Source organism: Vicugna pacos, chromosome 25 (genome assembly GCF_048564905.1).
Source record: "Vicugna pacos chromosome 25, VicPac4, whole genome shotgun sequence".
NCBI lineage: Eukaryota > Metazoa > Chordata > Mammalia > Artiodactyla > Camelidae > Vicugna > Vicugna pacos.
Genome location: NC_133011.1, coordinates 8,848,963 through 8,865,468, shown reverse-complemented (window position 1 = coordinate 8,865,468; position 16,506 = coordinate 8,848,963). Strand labels below are relative to the sequence as shown.

The following is a 16,506-nucleotide window of genomic DNA, read 5'->3' as shown; positions in this document are numbered from 1 at the left end:
TGAAACAACAAATTCTTTTTTAATAAAAAAATCTATATAAACTTTTGTTTTTGTGAGCAAAATATTTTTTTATTTAAGTATAGTTGATTTACAATGTTATGTTAGTTTCAGGTGTGCAGCAAACTGATTCAGTTATACACACACACACACACACACACACACACACATAGATGTTCTTTTTCAGATTCTTTTCCATTATAGGTTATTACAAGATACTGAATTTAGTTTTCTGTGCCATACAGTAGATGCTTAGGATCTATATAATCTTCAAAATGTATGTTTTGAGAAAGAAATGTTTATTTATGCTTTTTGACAACTTAATATAAAATTTGATGTATCAAAATTTTCAATATTTGGTACATATTAGAACTAATTCTAGTTAATAATACAAAATGTCTTTTCAGTCAGTTGCACAAAGAAAGGACTAAAAACATTAAGAATCTGAGAAAATTCTAACATGACCTTAAAATTAAACCATTCCCCAAAGTAATGGAAAGTTAATCTGATGTAACAGAGTGCAACACTAATCAGGTAACACTTGATTCCTAAGAAGTGTTTGTTTCTGTTGTTCAAGGAAAAGCAAACATAAAGGAAAGAAACCAGTACCTTTGCCATTGGCATTCTCCATTGTATACAGGTAATCCATGTAAAAAGCCCCAAACCTTTGCATTCCAGCTATCTCAGTGTATGTCTCCTGTCAACAAAGAAAAGCAAACAGAACGGATGTTGTACAGAGGAGACTTTTGAGTTTAAAATCTAATAGGTCAAGAATCAGACATATATCCTAACACAGAATGTGTACCAACTCAAAGGATTAACAAAACGGAAGAACAGAGGTTATTCGAAGAATTCAGTTACAAAAAAGTTAGTGTTACCTCTGCTACAAACAACACAAAAGGACATCTGTAATTCTACTAGACAATTTGACCACTTCATCAATAATGTTTGGTTAATGAATACCTATAATGGAGTAGGACAGTAGGTTCCTGACCTTTATTACCATCACAAAACTGTCAAACATATACTCTCAAATAGAGTTACTCCTTAAATATTTCAGTATATTTATATAAAACAGTTCAAACACTAAAGATATACTAAAATATTTTAAATACATGTTAATTAGGTAAAAATTAAATTCTTTTATGTTCAACTATAAAATTAAGTTTGTAGTGAAAAGGGCTAAAATGTAAATTATTGATTCTATTAAACTACTCTTCAGTAACTTTCTTTGAATTTTTTAATTTATGCCCTAAAAAGTACATTAACATAATCTTACACGAAGAATTCAAACAATACTAAGATATACATGAAGTCAAACATGAAATTCTTCATCTCATTTCATTAATTCCACACTTCAAAAGTAACTGAAATTCAAAGAAATAATTCTACATGTTTCTTCCATGACAGTTTTAACAGTAGGGAATGACTAAGTGAACTAACTTGGCTATATACTGTATGAAAGCAGAGATCTCTCTGTGCACTTCCCAAACCTCTCTAGATATAGAAGCTGGACAAAAGTATTCTAGATGTTTCAGGAAACAACTAGCATTCAGAATACATTATTTTGAGAAAAAAGATGGCAATCAGTAGTGTTCACATAAAGTGTCCATGCAAACACAGCCTAGAATTTGGCTCAAATGTATATTCTCTGACCTTATGATTAACTGCATCCAAGATAAATTCTGCACGAGTCCCATTATTTTCTGGGCTTCGGTAATCAAATAATGAATTTGTGAGGTATGTCAAACCTTTTAAACTCAAATTTTCACCACAAATGAAGAAACAGGCTTCCTGAAAATAAACAGAAAGTTTCTGCACAGGAGGAAAAATCATTAGACAGTTAAGGAAAATAAAACTTTGGTTTTATAACACCAATTCAGTAGTCAATACAAATCACTTCTATTTGAAGACCTGTAAAAAGACAAGGAATGCTGTCTCCATTTCCATTGCCTATTTTGGCAAAGAACATTTTAACAAACCAAAGAGGAACTCCAAGTAGCTGCCATAAACAAGAAAGAAGAAACATTTATGAATTGGAAAGTATTTGGAACTACTGTCCAGGTGTTAAGTACTACCAACTTTCTAAATTCCCCGGAGCTCTATAATTTCTTACAGGGGAAAATAGTAAAGTTCCCTTCTCAAGCCAAAGATATATGTAGTCCAACAAAATTTTTGGTATGGTTAAACACTTCAATAAGCACCTCATTATCCCTGCATTCTATCCAAAAAAAAAATGGGTGAAAGCGGAGATTTTGACTTACGGTTTCAGTTCTATTCATATTCTCTTCAAAATCTTTAACACCCATAATTCCTTTAAGGCACATGGCTCTGCAACCTACAAAACCAATCTGGCAATCAAAGAAAGGCTCTCCCATCATAAGGGCCTACAAGAGGAAAGGGAACATTAGAACTATGAACTTGAATTTCATAAAAATGTTACAGGCTTTCCTTGTAGAATTTCTAAATTAGTTGAAACATCTCTAGGATTATGACCTTTCCAAATTTATTCTCCTCAGATCACAAACCCTATTAAAGTAAGAAACATCTTTTTTGTCTCTGTATCATCAAAACTTTGGATCCTCAACTGCACTTCAAGAACACTAATCCACACATCCATATGAGTACACACAGGTCAAATGGAAAAATGAAAGAAAAAAATTAACGTCACATATCACAGTAAAATCTTCGTTAAAGAAAAATTATTGCAAACAATACTGACCCTGACAGAAACAGAAAACTTATTTTTTTAAAACTACCTATGATAAAAACCTGCATTTACTGAATACTAACTTTAAGGACCATTCAAAAGATTTTTAAACATATGTTCAGTGTTGAAAGATTACCTCAACTGTAGTTCCTTCTTGTTCCCAGCACAATACTTCTTTAGATTTTACTTTTTGAGGGCTGTAATAACTACTCTCGGCTTGCATTTCAGTGAGCTAAGAAACGATGTAAGAATATTAAGTAAGTCAAATTAGTAGTAAATGGCAATAAACTGTCATTACTATGATGAATTGATGGAAACAAGGCCAATTTTAAGACTCGGGAAATTTAATTATTAAGCAGGAAAACAGGTGCAACAAAAACAGCTGTAACAGATTATCCATGGTATAAAGGCTGAATATGCTAGTCTAATAAATTCATATGGAGTATTTAAGCACCACTTTATTTTATTTAACTCCTTTTTCTTAACAATATTTCTTAAAAATGTGAAAGCTATATAGCTGTAATAGTCCTATAGTCATAAAATGGCTCATATATTCTGCCAAAAATTTAAATATACTTTTTAACCTCAGGTCATTTTATATGCACTATTCAATCAGATTTAGTTGAATCATTTCTAAGATCTCTCTCTATCTGTAATCAAAAAGAAAGCTGTGAAAAAACATGGATTAAACAAAACTTTTTCTAGTTCTATGAGCTAAGTAGATTCACGGCTGTTTACTTCCTAAGTACATAATCTCACAGCATGTGTCATAGACTCATTCAATCATGCAAATACTGAGTGCCTGCTAGATAACAAGTACTAATCTAGATGCTGACAAATAAATGTATATATTTATATATATTCTTGCTCCTCTGAAACTTACAGCATACATTTCTATGTATCCAAAAACCAATTATTTTTAAAAGATACTTTTCTTAGGGAAAAAAAGATATTTTTCTAAATGCAATGTGGTATCCTGGTTTGGATCATGTTACAGAAAAAGGTCATTATGAAATTAAAGTATAGAATTTAATAATAATGCACCATGTTGGCTTCCTAGTTTTGAGAAATGTACTATGATAACATAAGACATTAACAACAGGAAAAACTGAATAAGGAGTATATGTCACATGTCTGTACTATCTTTGCAAATTTCTCTAAATCTAAAACTATTTCAAAGTAAAAATGTTATTTCTTTTTTTAAAAGATATTCTCTCCATGTTGCTAATGACTTAGTGACCTCACAAATGATCACACTTCCAAAGAAAAAAAAAATTAACTTAGGTCAAAGCTGAAAAGCTATACTTGTAAGCAAGATAAACTCTATATATTGAGAATCAACTAAATTATTCTCATTCTTTATAAAAAATAGCTTTTATAAAATTTAAGCTTTACTTCTTGGAGGCTTCTAAAACAGGTATACACAATGTTGCTGTTGTAAAGTACAATTCTATAATCTAAAATGCTTAAGTAAAACTGAATATTTTAAACTTGATTAACCTTCAGCTGTCTACAATTATTCTAGAAAAAAAGCAATTAATTGATTAAAAGGACTCAAACATTACAAGAATAATTTTCAACATTATTTTTTAAATGCTACCTTTAATTTGGCATGATTTTTGTTGGATTAATATCAACTGTTCAGAATGCTAATGTAGAAACATGACCTTATTTTCTGACCAAAATATGAACCACAAATTAATTCCATACATTCTTCAAATCCAAGCTGAACAATGAATTCTGTTTTCTTCCTAAATATCAACATATCTCCTTTACAGAACCTTAGAAAGACAGAAATGTTTCAAATTTTTTAAAAGATGTATTAACTAATGACAAAATACTAGCCCAAAAGTCTATAAAAGTTTTATATATGCCTATTCTGCCTGACTCAGTTTAATACTATTCTTCTCATCAATGAAGTTCACAGAAAAGTGCCAGAAAAATTTCAACTTTGAAAGTAAATACATAAAAAAATCGTAAGAAAAGATAGTTCTTCACTAGCAAAACTTAACTTTCCTCACAAATTTAAATCAAAAATAACTTCATTTGGATCATCTAAAACTGGCAAGATATCTAAACAGTTGGCAACAGTTGGCTTTTTTTTTTTAAAGAGTTCTATATTTCATTGTTTTTATTTTTGCAGACTGACCCATATCCCTTTAATTTAAACAAAGCTAAATCAATGAATTTCAACTGTAAATTTTGTAACACAATTTAAAAATAATTTATTTCATAAAATTCGTAAACAGTAGTGCTAAGGTAGTACAGCTAATGTAGGCATTTTTATCATTTCTGACCCAAACTATTACCCCCCAAAAAAATATTCTTTAAACCAATCATGCCATGACTATACTTTTGTTGAAACTTATCCTCTATATTTTGTAGCTTCTGTCAAATTAGAAAATACTGAATGGTTTTCACAAGAAAAATCTTTAAAGACTGTTTATTTTAAAATATTTTTAATCTACCATCTGCTAGCGTTAATAATTATATAGCTTTACTACTGATTTTAAAAGTTTACTTCAAGCAGTTAAACAATCCAAGCTAAATTAAAGACAGCAGAGCAGAAATTTGATTTTTCACAGCTACATTTCCAGTATCTAACAAGTTGCCTGGAATAATACCTTTAATGCTACCTCACAGGTTGGACACATAAGTTTATCTTTTTCAGAAAAATGCCTCCATGAAAAAAATAAGCCCAAAGACAGATAAAAGTAAAGAAAAAAAATCTAAAAGAGGGTCCAAAAATATAGAAAAATGTAAAGCAGATGGGTAAATGGATAGATGATGGATTTATTCAACAAACATTTATTTGCTGAATATGTACCAGACAATTTCCAAGAGTCAGAGATACAACTAGTCATTTTTTTAAAACCACCACTTACTGAGTTTGGTGTACGATGGAAAAAGAATAGCCACTACTTTCTGAAAAGGCTATTATGCCTTCCTCTATCTGATGGACATTTAAGTTATTTTAGCTGTTTGGTCATTGTAAATAGTGCTTTTATGAAGATTCGTGTTTTTTCATTTCTTTGAATTTAGTTTTCAGTTCTTCTCAATATATACCTAGCAGTGTAATTGTTGGATCATATGATAATTCTATGTTTAACATTTTGAGGAACCGTCAGTTTTCTACAGCAACTGCACAATTTTACATTCCCACCAATCTTCCCATTTGTTGCTAACCAACTCCAACTAAGATTCCACCAGTGTCAAATCATTGTTCTGGTCAAGATCAACAGTAATTTGCACATTGCCAAATCCAATCATCCATTCTCACAAATAACCTACTCCCTCCACTAGAAAACATTCATGGCACTTCTGGACAGGCACTCTATTGGTTTTTTTCACCTACATCCTGAGTCACTTATTTTCAGTTTCCCTCACTGAAATCTCCAAAATGAAACTCCTGATATTTATCTCAAAGCTAATCCTCTCGCCATACTCCTCCATCTCAGAAAATCAGAACTCAACCCTCCTACTTGTGTAGGACTCATCCTTGGATCCTCTTTATTTCATTTATGTCTCACAATAAAATCTATCAGGAAGTCCTGGACACTTGACCTTCAAAATACATCCAAAATCCAACTGCTTTTCACCACCTTCACTTGTTACCACTTAGTCCAAGACATCATAACTCTTGCTTCAAAATTGCAATCCTCTGTCTGATCTCCATACTTCTGCTTCTGTCCCCTTACAATCTATTCTCAACACAGCAAACAGAGTGATGCAATCTAAAATATAATTCAGATCGTCCGATAACCACTATGCTAAAAATTATCCAAAATCTTCCTATCTCACCCAGGATTGATGACCAAGTCCATAAAATGACCTACATGGTTTGACAATTTATGGACCTTCCTCAGCCCTCTCTGACCTGATTTTGTACTGCTTCCACATTAGCTCACTTTGCTCTGGCCTCACCAGCCTCCTCGCTGTTCCTTGAACTTTCAGGGCTTTTAAATTGCTGTTCCTAGAATGTTCATTCCTACACATCAACAAAGCTTCCTTTTCCACAAGTCTCTACTGTAATATCCCCTTTCCATTAAGCCCTTCCCTGATCATCGCTTTTAACTTGCATAATCCCATCCCATCTAGGGGAAGCATTCACTATTCCTCTTTTATTTTTTCTACATATAATAATGGGTATACTATATATCTTACTTGTTTATAATAACAATTTACATTTTAAGAGGCAGGGATTGATAGCTGATCTATTCACTGTGGCTCTCTAGAGACAAAACAATGGTACATAGATAGCATTAATATGTATTAATTTGAATATATATACTTGAATGAATTTGATACTGTTCAAGAATATTACATGTACAGTAGTACTATTATAAAAAGTCAAGAAATTAACACAAAATTAAGGTTGGGTTATAGTTGAGGGGCAGAGAAGACATTATATAATCAAAGAAGAACAAATAAGGGGTACCAAAGTACTAGTGGCACTATATTTTTTTAAAATAAAAGAGTGATCACCTTATTATTCTTTCACCTGAAAATAACTATTATATAATCTCTTTTAAGAATGTATTTTACATGTATTTGTTAATGGAGGAAGTATTCAAAGTATTTTAAACACAGCTGAAAAATAGAGTTAGATTAGGAACTAGATAATAAAAAATTAAACAACCTTAAAGAAAGATAGGTGAAAACAGAGAGAAATAAATAACCCTTTAAAGAAAATTTTATATATATATACATATATATACGTATATATATATAAATTATGTATATAAATGACCCTTTAAAGAAATTTTGTAATGAAAGAGAGCTCAGAGATGAAATAGTGGCTGGAAAAGTATATGAAGTCACAGGGTATTTTCTTAATGTGTATTTCTTTCTTAATAAAAATATTAAGGTACCCTGTATGCCAACTGAAAGATTCAGAAGGGACAGAAGAACTTTCCATGAAGCTAATTAAAAAACTTTCCTTTTATAATCCTAATAAAAAAGGAAAGTGGAGAAGGCCTTAAGAAGATAGGAAAAGACATCAAAATTCAGAGATTTTAGAAGAGATGACATATGGTTTTAAGAATTAAGGACTGTAAGACTCAACCTTAAATCTACTGAGTATAAAATAAACTAAGCTAGATTCTTACTGGAAATCAAAATTTAAACATTAAAGTTGAGAGACAGACAAACAGCAAGAAAAAGGAAACCTACTTTGAAAGTCACAGTTGCCTTTGTACAATAAAATCCTATGGAAACAATAGGATCCTTCAAAGTCTGTGTTTTTTGTTGATGTGTGGTTGATGTAGGATCATTCCCAAGGTAGTCTTCTTCACCATCATCATAACTCACAATTGCAGGCACAAATGACCACGCCCATGATACCCATCCCTGTGGCTGCTCATCCTCCTGCTGTGAATACAGCTCTTGGCCTTTGTACTGAGCCGGATACTGCATATCTATTCTTGTTTCATCTTCTGTACCTAATAATCAAAATAAAGTTAAAAATCAAGACAATTTAACTAAGGATAAATAGGAATTTGAATTATACAAAGACGTTTCTCTCACATGATTTTTTCTACATATAAAGTATGGACAAATCACACATTGGTTATTATTCTTTGAAACCAATAATGTAGCATTACCCCTTTCAAGTTTCTATATGTTGTACTGTATCAATCTCCTTTCATAGTTGACAATGTTACATGGGGAGTAGTTTATCATGTAACCCTAAATGTATTTGATAAACACAAAAAATAAATTCATTATCATTTCACTAACTTAAAAAACAACTTAAACCCACCTCCCCAAAATAAGGCTAAAGTGCTGAAAAACTGACTTTTCTCAGAAACATAATACCAAAAAGATCAAGAAACTTTCTTGATTTCCTGATGCGCCCAGCAGAGAAAGAGAATGCCAAGTGTTTCTAGGCAAAATGCAACCCCCCAAAAATACTGATATATACAACACAGATGAATCCCCAATATACTATGCCTTTAGGAAGCAAAAACACTCTGTATGATACCATAATGATGGATACATGTCATTATACATTTGTCTAAATCCAGAGAATGTACAACACCAAGAGTGAACTTTAAACTATGGACTCTGGGTTATAATGATACAAATTCATCAGTTGTGACAAATGCACCACTCTGGAGGGGATGCTGGTAATGGGGGAGGCTCTGCATGTACAAGAACAGGGGGTACATGGGAAATCTCTGTATCTACCCTTCAGTTTTGCTGTGAATGTAAAACTGCTCTAAAAATTAAATCTTAATAAAAGGTAAAAAACAGTATTATGTTTGATGAAAGGATCCTTTGACAAGAGAATTCATACTGTATAATTTTATTTACATGAAATTCTGGAATCAGCAAAACTAATCCATGAATTTTCAAAAACTTCAGAATAGTATTTTCTTGAGTGCAGTAGGGGTGGGCAGACAGGTGGAAGAGGGAATGACTGGAAAGAGGCATGAGATAATTTTAGATGTTAATGAATAATTTTTTAGATGTTAATAATCTATATCTTGATGGGTGTTTTACATCACACAAGCATATACATCTCTCAAAACTTGATGAATAATACACTTGATTAATGCATTTCACTTTGTAAATTCAACCTTTGAAAAAATAAAAAGAACTATTAATAAATATAAGCCCTAGTTAATTATATGCTACTGAAGTCTAGGGGTGAAGTGTACTAATGTCCATAACTTACTTTGAAAGGCATCAAAAACATTGGTTAAATTGATGGAGAGAAAGTGGTGTTAGATAAACAGAAATACAAGATAAAGCAAGTGTGATAAAATATTAATTGTAGAATCTAGATGATGAGTATATGGGTGTCCAAAGTATAATATTCTTTCAACTTTTCTATATATTTCAAATTAATCATAATAGCAAGGTGGAAAAAATGAATTGAGCACCTTCTATATGCCAAGTTTTGTCCTAGGTGTTAGACATTGTTCCTGTCTCAGGAGTTCATTGTCTAACAGAAATTTGTTGCCTAGTGTGAAATAAAATAAAATGTGTTACACCTACATATGCTTACTAATGTTGTCCCATAAGCTTTCTTTTAAGGTGATAAGATTTTTCTTCTTAACCTGTAATTTGAATCCTATAAAATTTGGCCTTTAAAGATGTACAATTCAGCTGTTTTTAATACAGTCACAAATTGTACAACCATCATCACTATCTAATTTTAGAACATTTTCATGTTCTAAGAAACAAGGAACTCCAAAAAGAAAATCTCTATCCATTAGCAGTCACTCCCTGCTACCTCCTTCCCCCAAGCCCAGGTTACTAATCTACTTTGTTTCTATAGAATTGCCTATTATGGACATTTCATATGAATGAAATCACACAACATGTTCCTTTTTGACTGGCTGCTTTCACTTAACGTTTTCAAAGTTCACCGTGTTGCAGCATATACCAGTATTTCATTCCTTTGTATGGCTGAATAATATTCCAATGTATAGACATACCACCACTGTTTGTCCATTCATCAGCTGATGGTCATTTAGGTTATTTCACTTTTTGGTTATTAAGAATAATGTTGCCATGAACATTCACATACAAATTTTTATGTAGATATGTGTTATCAACTCTGTCATATAAACCTAAGAATAGAATTACTGGGTCATATGGTAACTCTGTGTTCAACTTTGTGACAAACCAGATTGTTTTCCATTCCCATGAGCTATACATAAGGGTTCAAATCTCCCCACTTTCTTGCCAACACTGTTATTATTTGTCTTTTTAATTATAACTATACTGGTTAGTGGCTGTAAAGCAGTATCTCACTGTGGTTTTGATTTGCATTACTCCTCATGACTAATGATACTGAGCATCTTTTCATGTGCTTGATTGCCCTTTGTGTATCTTTTTTGGAAACATGTCTATTCAGGTCTTTTGCCCACTTTTTAATTGGGTTATTTGTTCCTAAGTTTTAAATGCCCTTCTCTAAAGGCTCTAATTATAGAAATTAATCATCATCTTCTCCAAATTTTTCCTGAATCTCAGGCCCAATGCAAATCAATGATTCCTTTCAGCATTTTTCTACTTCAGATCATTCATACTTCTATTTAATCAAATATCCTACCATTTTACCAAACATCAAACTTAACTGTTCACATTTCTGTCCACTCCATTATATATTAAGATTCTAAGGAAAGAATTTCTCTGTATTTTCCCACATTACCAACAATAATGTCTTACATACACTAGGTGTTAATAAAAGCAAAATGAATTAAATAACTGAAGTTAACCTGCTAGGTATCTTTCAGTGAAGTATATACTTCATTAATTAATGCTCCAATTAATTAACTAGGTATCTCCAATGAAGCATATAGTTAATTAAGTATAATTACAGTTAATAATAATTACATATAATAATTAAGTATAAATAACTTAATTAGTTATAACTCTTGGTGAGACTTCTCAGACAAATTACCAATATAGTTGTTCCTGAACAATGAGAGGGTTAAAGGCACAAGTTGAAAATCCAGGTATAACTTCACAGTCAACCCTCCATTGTAGCCACAGTTCTGCATCCAAGGGTTTAACCAACTATGGATCATACAGTACTACAGTTAGTATTTATTTTAAAAAATGTATAAGTGAACCTGCGCAGTTCAAACCCATGTTGTTCAAGGGTCAAATGTACTATAATTTACTAGGAAATCTTGAGGTTGGACTAACTTAAGTTTTATGTAACGTACATTCTGAACACTAATACCTATTAGAAATATTAAAGTTATTTTTAGTACGTGGAAAAAACAAAATCAGAATAGAATGCAGAATGAAGAAAAGAAAAAAATTAGTGTCAAACAACCAAAATAAAATCATTCCATCACATTAGAACACTGCAAAACTCAATCTAACGTAGGTTTTAAAGTTTCACAATGATGAAAACATTTTGTAAGAACAATAGTTATAAAATAAAGTTTTTGTTATATTTACCTGTAATATTTCCTAACATATCTTTATTGTGACAGATAGAATCGTCTGTTTCTCCATCTTTAAAGTTTCCTATTTCTCCATAGTAAAGAGCAATCCCAAGTTGCATTATACGGATAAACATAGGCAACTGTTGATCAGTGATAGAAAGCTTCAAACTCTCTACTAAGGTATGAATCTGTATTTTGAAAAAAACAAAAACACCAACAAAAGCATATTCAAAGAGAGTACCTTTCAGTATAACTAGAGAAACGTTAAGTCTTAAAATGGAATACCACAGGAGAAACAGTAATGTCTCCAAACTTCTAACATTTAAGACAAAATAATAGTTTACTCTAAAATCTTAAGAATTAAAACAAATTTTGCTATAATGATCAATAAACTTTAGACAGAAAGTATATAAGTGGAAATAGAAATGATATTGAGCTGATACAGTCACAGTGGCTTTCCAGATAATTTTTCCCAGAGGTTTTTGTTATGCAAATACCCACCCTCTAATGTTAAGAATATGATAGTACTCCCACAAAAACCAGAAAGATCTCTGTCACAACTACGAATAAAAGTTTCATTATGTCATTTTAGTAAGACTTGAATCACCCTTTCTAGCCTTCTTCACCAAAAGAATACATACACATCCTAAAAACATATGTTAAGTGAGGGAATTATTAACATTAGAACTACAGAAGTAGGCACACAATAAACATGTCTATTGTCAAATACAAAAACCAAGTGAAATATATGTTCAGGAAAGTTTCTTAGACAAATTTTAAATAAGATTTAAACATGATATAAAATTTATAACATGAATCAGTTATAAGTGAAAAATAAGATTAATTACTATCCATAAGATACAAATCTAGGTTTTCCTTAAAGAAAGAGACGTCAATGGAATATAAACACAGCCTCAATCTAATGGTTTCCTGCTGTTACATAAACATGGAGTAAAACCAATTAAGTCATAAAATCAAGTCTCCTGGAAGGTTTATTTTAACTACCTGGTATTTGACTGTCTATGAAACATGAAAAAGAGGTAATGATAATCATCATATTTTTAGGCATAAAGGCAAGAAGAACTGTATTTGAAAGGGAAGAAAGTTGTATGGGGCAAGTGTAACATACCATATTCAAATATGAGTATAGGTTTCTTAAAATTGACTTGAAAATCATACACTGACTACACCATAAAGAGATAAGAAAATTAGGGGGGTGGGAAGGGAAAAGTATGCAGTACAGTTCTGCCAAACTCTTCTTAAATTTGAGATTTCTCTGCCACATCCTTTTAAATACTACATAGCACCAAAAGCACCAGTAACAACCTGTCTTAGCAAAACCAATGCCAAAAAAACAACCCTGTATATATGTATGAATGTATTTATCATACACACAGTCATTAAAATATATATTTTATATATTATATATATGTAAGTATCTTTAAAATCAGTAAGATTAATCCCCAGTAGAAAAACTGACAAAGAACCTGAATGAATTTTTCAAAGAAAAAATAATGGCCAGTGAACATATTTTCAAAAATCTAACCTCAATAATAACCAAATATTAAAACATATTATTTTTGTTCAATTTGGCATTTTTTAACATGATCATATTTAAGGACAGCAGAAGCAATATAGACACTCCCCTTAATGTTCATGAGCATATACACTGGTTAAACTTTTCTGGAAACAATTTTGCAGCACAGATCACAGGCCTTAAAAAGTTTAAATCCATTAATAAGATATTTGCAATTACAGAAATCTTTCATAAGGAATTAATCAGAGATGTGCTCGAAGATTTATTGCAGACTTTCATTCCTCTGAAACTGTAGAAAAAAGTAAATTTTCAAAACCAAGAGAAATGTTAAATAAATCACATACCCATATGATCTATATCTCATAGGTGATATAATCTCCAGACATATTTTTTTCTCACAAAGACAGGAAATCATAAAAAGCCTAACCAAAATATGAACAAATTCAAAAGCCACTCAAACAAACATACATAAGAGTCTTACACAAATAATTACAGTATCTGGAACACTTCTGGGAAATTCCCTGTCTCTGAGGTGATAGATAAGGTTAACCATGTCCATTTAATACATATTTCCTAGGGATGGGAGTTGGAAGAATGATGGGTCTAACTCAAAACAGCAAATCTTACATCTCAATAGTATTAATAAAAAACTCAAAACCGAATTTCTTTTGAGCACAATAGTATCTCATACTCAGTGACTATCAGTCAAAAACCACAAGTCAACAAGCTTATTTATATTGAAGTGCCTTTTACAATGAAACGTCATGGCTAATCAATTTTGAGAACACAAATATTGCTAACACTAAGCTTTCCTCAAGTTCATTTCTTTATACTCTTCTCTAATTTAGCCACATCCTAGAATGCACAATTGAATTTGTACCAATGATCAATAAGGGTTTTTTATATAGTAAGGCTTCCATATATGCATTACTTGCTTTCAAAATATAGCTTTAATTCACCCTTAACATCCTCTAACTTTAGGAGGAGAGTCAAGGCCAAAGAAGGAAATTAAGTCCATTGTCCTGAGACAGAGGCCTAATTACTATTGAATTCATACTTTTCCATGCTTATCTTTGCCTAAGAAGCTAATTCAAAAGTAGAAGAAAGTAACAGAATTTAAACAAACCAATGCGCACGGCACAATGTGCAGAGAAAAAATGAAATATTCATAACTGAACATTACCAAAGAAAAACAGGTAGATTTCATGTATAAATATAATTTTAATAAAGCTTCATAAAATAGAAAGTGTTGTCTTAAAAAACATTATGCAAAACTAATCATTTATATAGCCATGCCCAAACACATATAGTAGTCAATACCACTGTTCAGACTCAAGGCAGGCTTTTCCACTGCAGTACTTAAGCATTCAAAAGCTTGTAATTCAAATAATAAAAATTCATTCCACATTAAAACTTAGTTAACCAGATGACAAGTCACTGTATGTTCTTTTTCAAAGATAAACAGTCAGACAAGAAGTAGGAAAACTGTTATGTAATAAAAGAACACAAGATTTACACTTAGAGAATAACTATACACATTAAATATATACACCAGTACCTTGGAGAACAAAGTTTCACACAGATCAAAAGACATTATCTGAAAAGTTTCCTTTTTCCTAAGATTTTAATTACAATTTGAAACCACAGATAAAAAGCTAAAATTTCTTGAACCAATCAACTAAGATTAGGCTAGCAAATTAAGCCTTATATATCTTTAAGAAAGGTAAGAGTCAGTAACTATACAGTTATCAGATCGTGCTAAACAAATTATAAGGACTGAAATACAGATTGATACTCAGTCCACTGTGGGTAAAAATACACTTTTTTCATATGATCTCTTCTATTTCCTCAAAGTAAAAATCATTAACAAATAGTTGGACAAACTAAAAAGGAAAGTACAGTCATAGAAAAAAAAAAAGTTGATCCCAAAATATCTCTACTAGAACACACATTGCAAAAAGTTATAACTATAATAACATAAAAGTTAAAAAATATAAATAAAACTTTTTAACAAAAATTAATGGTACATATGTTTATGAGGTTAATTTCTTCTTTGCTCTTCAATATTTATTAATATGCACAACAGCAAATAAACCAAGTAGAGACATGCAACTCAACTATTAGAAAAAGAAACACCTACTTTTATAACAGATGGCATCTTGGAATTTAGGTTATCATATGTAAAATGTAGACGAGTTCTGAAGGAACATTTGTATAACAAAGGGTCCTGGTAAAATTCTATTTTACCACTAGCATTTCGTTTATCAAGACAAACTGTACAGTCGGAAAAATTGATAACCTTTCTCAGCACCAGATCAGTTGCTAAAAAGAAAAGAAAAACATTTTAAGTAAAAAGGAAAGTTAGAGAAGAAAATGCAACTATTATTTATTAGTACCAATAGTAATAAAAATAATGGAAATAAGATTAACAGCATATTTAATACATGATGCCAGAGCCTAAGAAAAGAACTTATCCTTTATTATATAATTTGTCTTCCAACAACCTTATGAAATAGGCACAATAATCCCCATTTTATGTATGAAGAATCAAATAGAAGCCAAAGAAATGAAGCAGTTCACCCCCAATTTGCTTGACACCTAACTACAAATGTAGACAAAGTCTATAAAAAATTTTGTCACATTTCACAATCTGCAATGAAATATTAAAATACAATCAAATTATTGAGAAATCATATTAAAAATAACATTTTGAGTAACAGTCATTCATTTAACATTTATCATTTGTCTTATACTAAAAAACTCACTGCTGCTACTCTCAAACCTGCACTCTTCAATATGGTAGCCACCCGTGATATGTAGTTACTTAAATTTACCTATGAACTAATTACAATTATATGAAAATAAAACTTTAGGTCCTTGGTTGGATTAGCCACATTTCATGAACTCAAAAGTCACAGGTGAGTAGTGGCTAGAGTACTGGACAGTAAAAACATGAAAAATTTCAATCATCACAGAAAATTCTAGTGGACAGCACTTCTTTAAATAATAACTAATGAAGAAATTACCAAATTATCAATGACAGTATAAAGTTTGTCTTCAAGGGAATAAAAATGGAAACAATTGCTGGTAAAGTATAAACTAGAAGGTGAAACCTTCAGCAAATGAGTTATTTTATTCCTAACTAATAAGCAATTCTTAGGTAAGTATCAGGCCCAAATTTACTTGATCAGTAATTTTTAGCAGCTATCCACATGCTATGGGCATGGGAATCAAACAATAAATTATACTTTAGTCCATTCTATTTCTGAGTATGTTCTGACAACCTCTAATTAACTTATTTAATTTTCTTTTCTTTTTTTGGATTTAGTTTTTACTTACTTTTTAAAAACTTA

At 31.1% G+C, this 16,506-nt stretch overlaps 1 protein-coding gene across 6 annotated transcripts in view; it reads right to left on the bottom strand.

Moving 5' to 3' along the window:
- VPS13B (vacuolar protein sorting 13 homolog B) overlaps positions 1–16,506 on the bottom strand; it is a 625,623-nt gene that overhangs the window by 565,707 nt on the left and 43,410 nt on the right. For all 6 annotated transcript variants that reach the window (XM_072949533.1, XM_072949529.1, XM_072949532.1 and 3 more), the window contains exons 6-12: positions 15,294–15,475; positions 11,630–11,804; positions 7,880–8,148; positions 2,844–2,939; positions 2,262–2,384; positions 1,654–1,791; positions 607–694 (exon numbers count right to left, since the gene is read on the bottom strand). In XM_072949533.1, the coding sequence (XP_072805634.1) occupies positions 607–694; positions 1,654–1,791; positions 2,262–2,384; positions 2,844–2,939; positions 7,880–8,148; positions 11,630–11,804; positions 15,294–15,475 (1,071 nt within the window). The remainder of the gene's footprint in view (positions 1–606; positions 695–1,653; positions 1,792–2,261; positions 2,385–2,843; positions 2,940–7,879; positions 8,149–11,629; positions 11,805–15,293; positions 15,476–16,506) is intronic.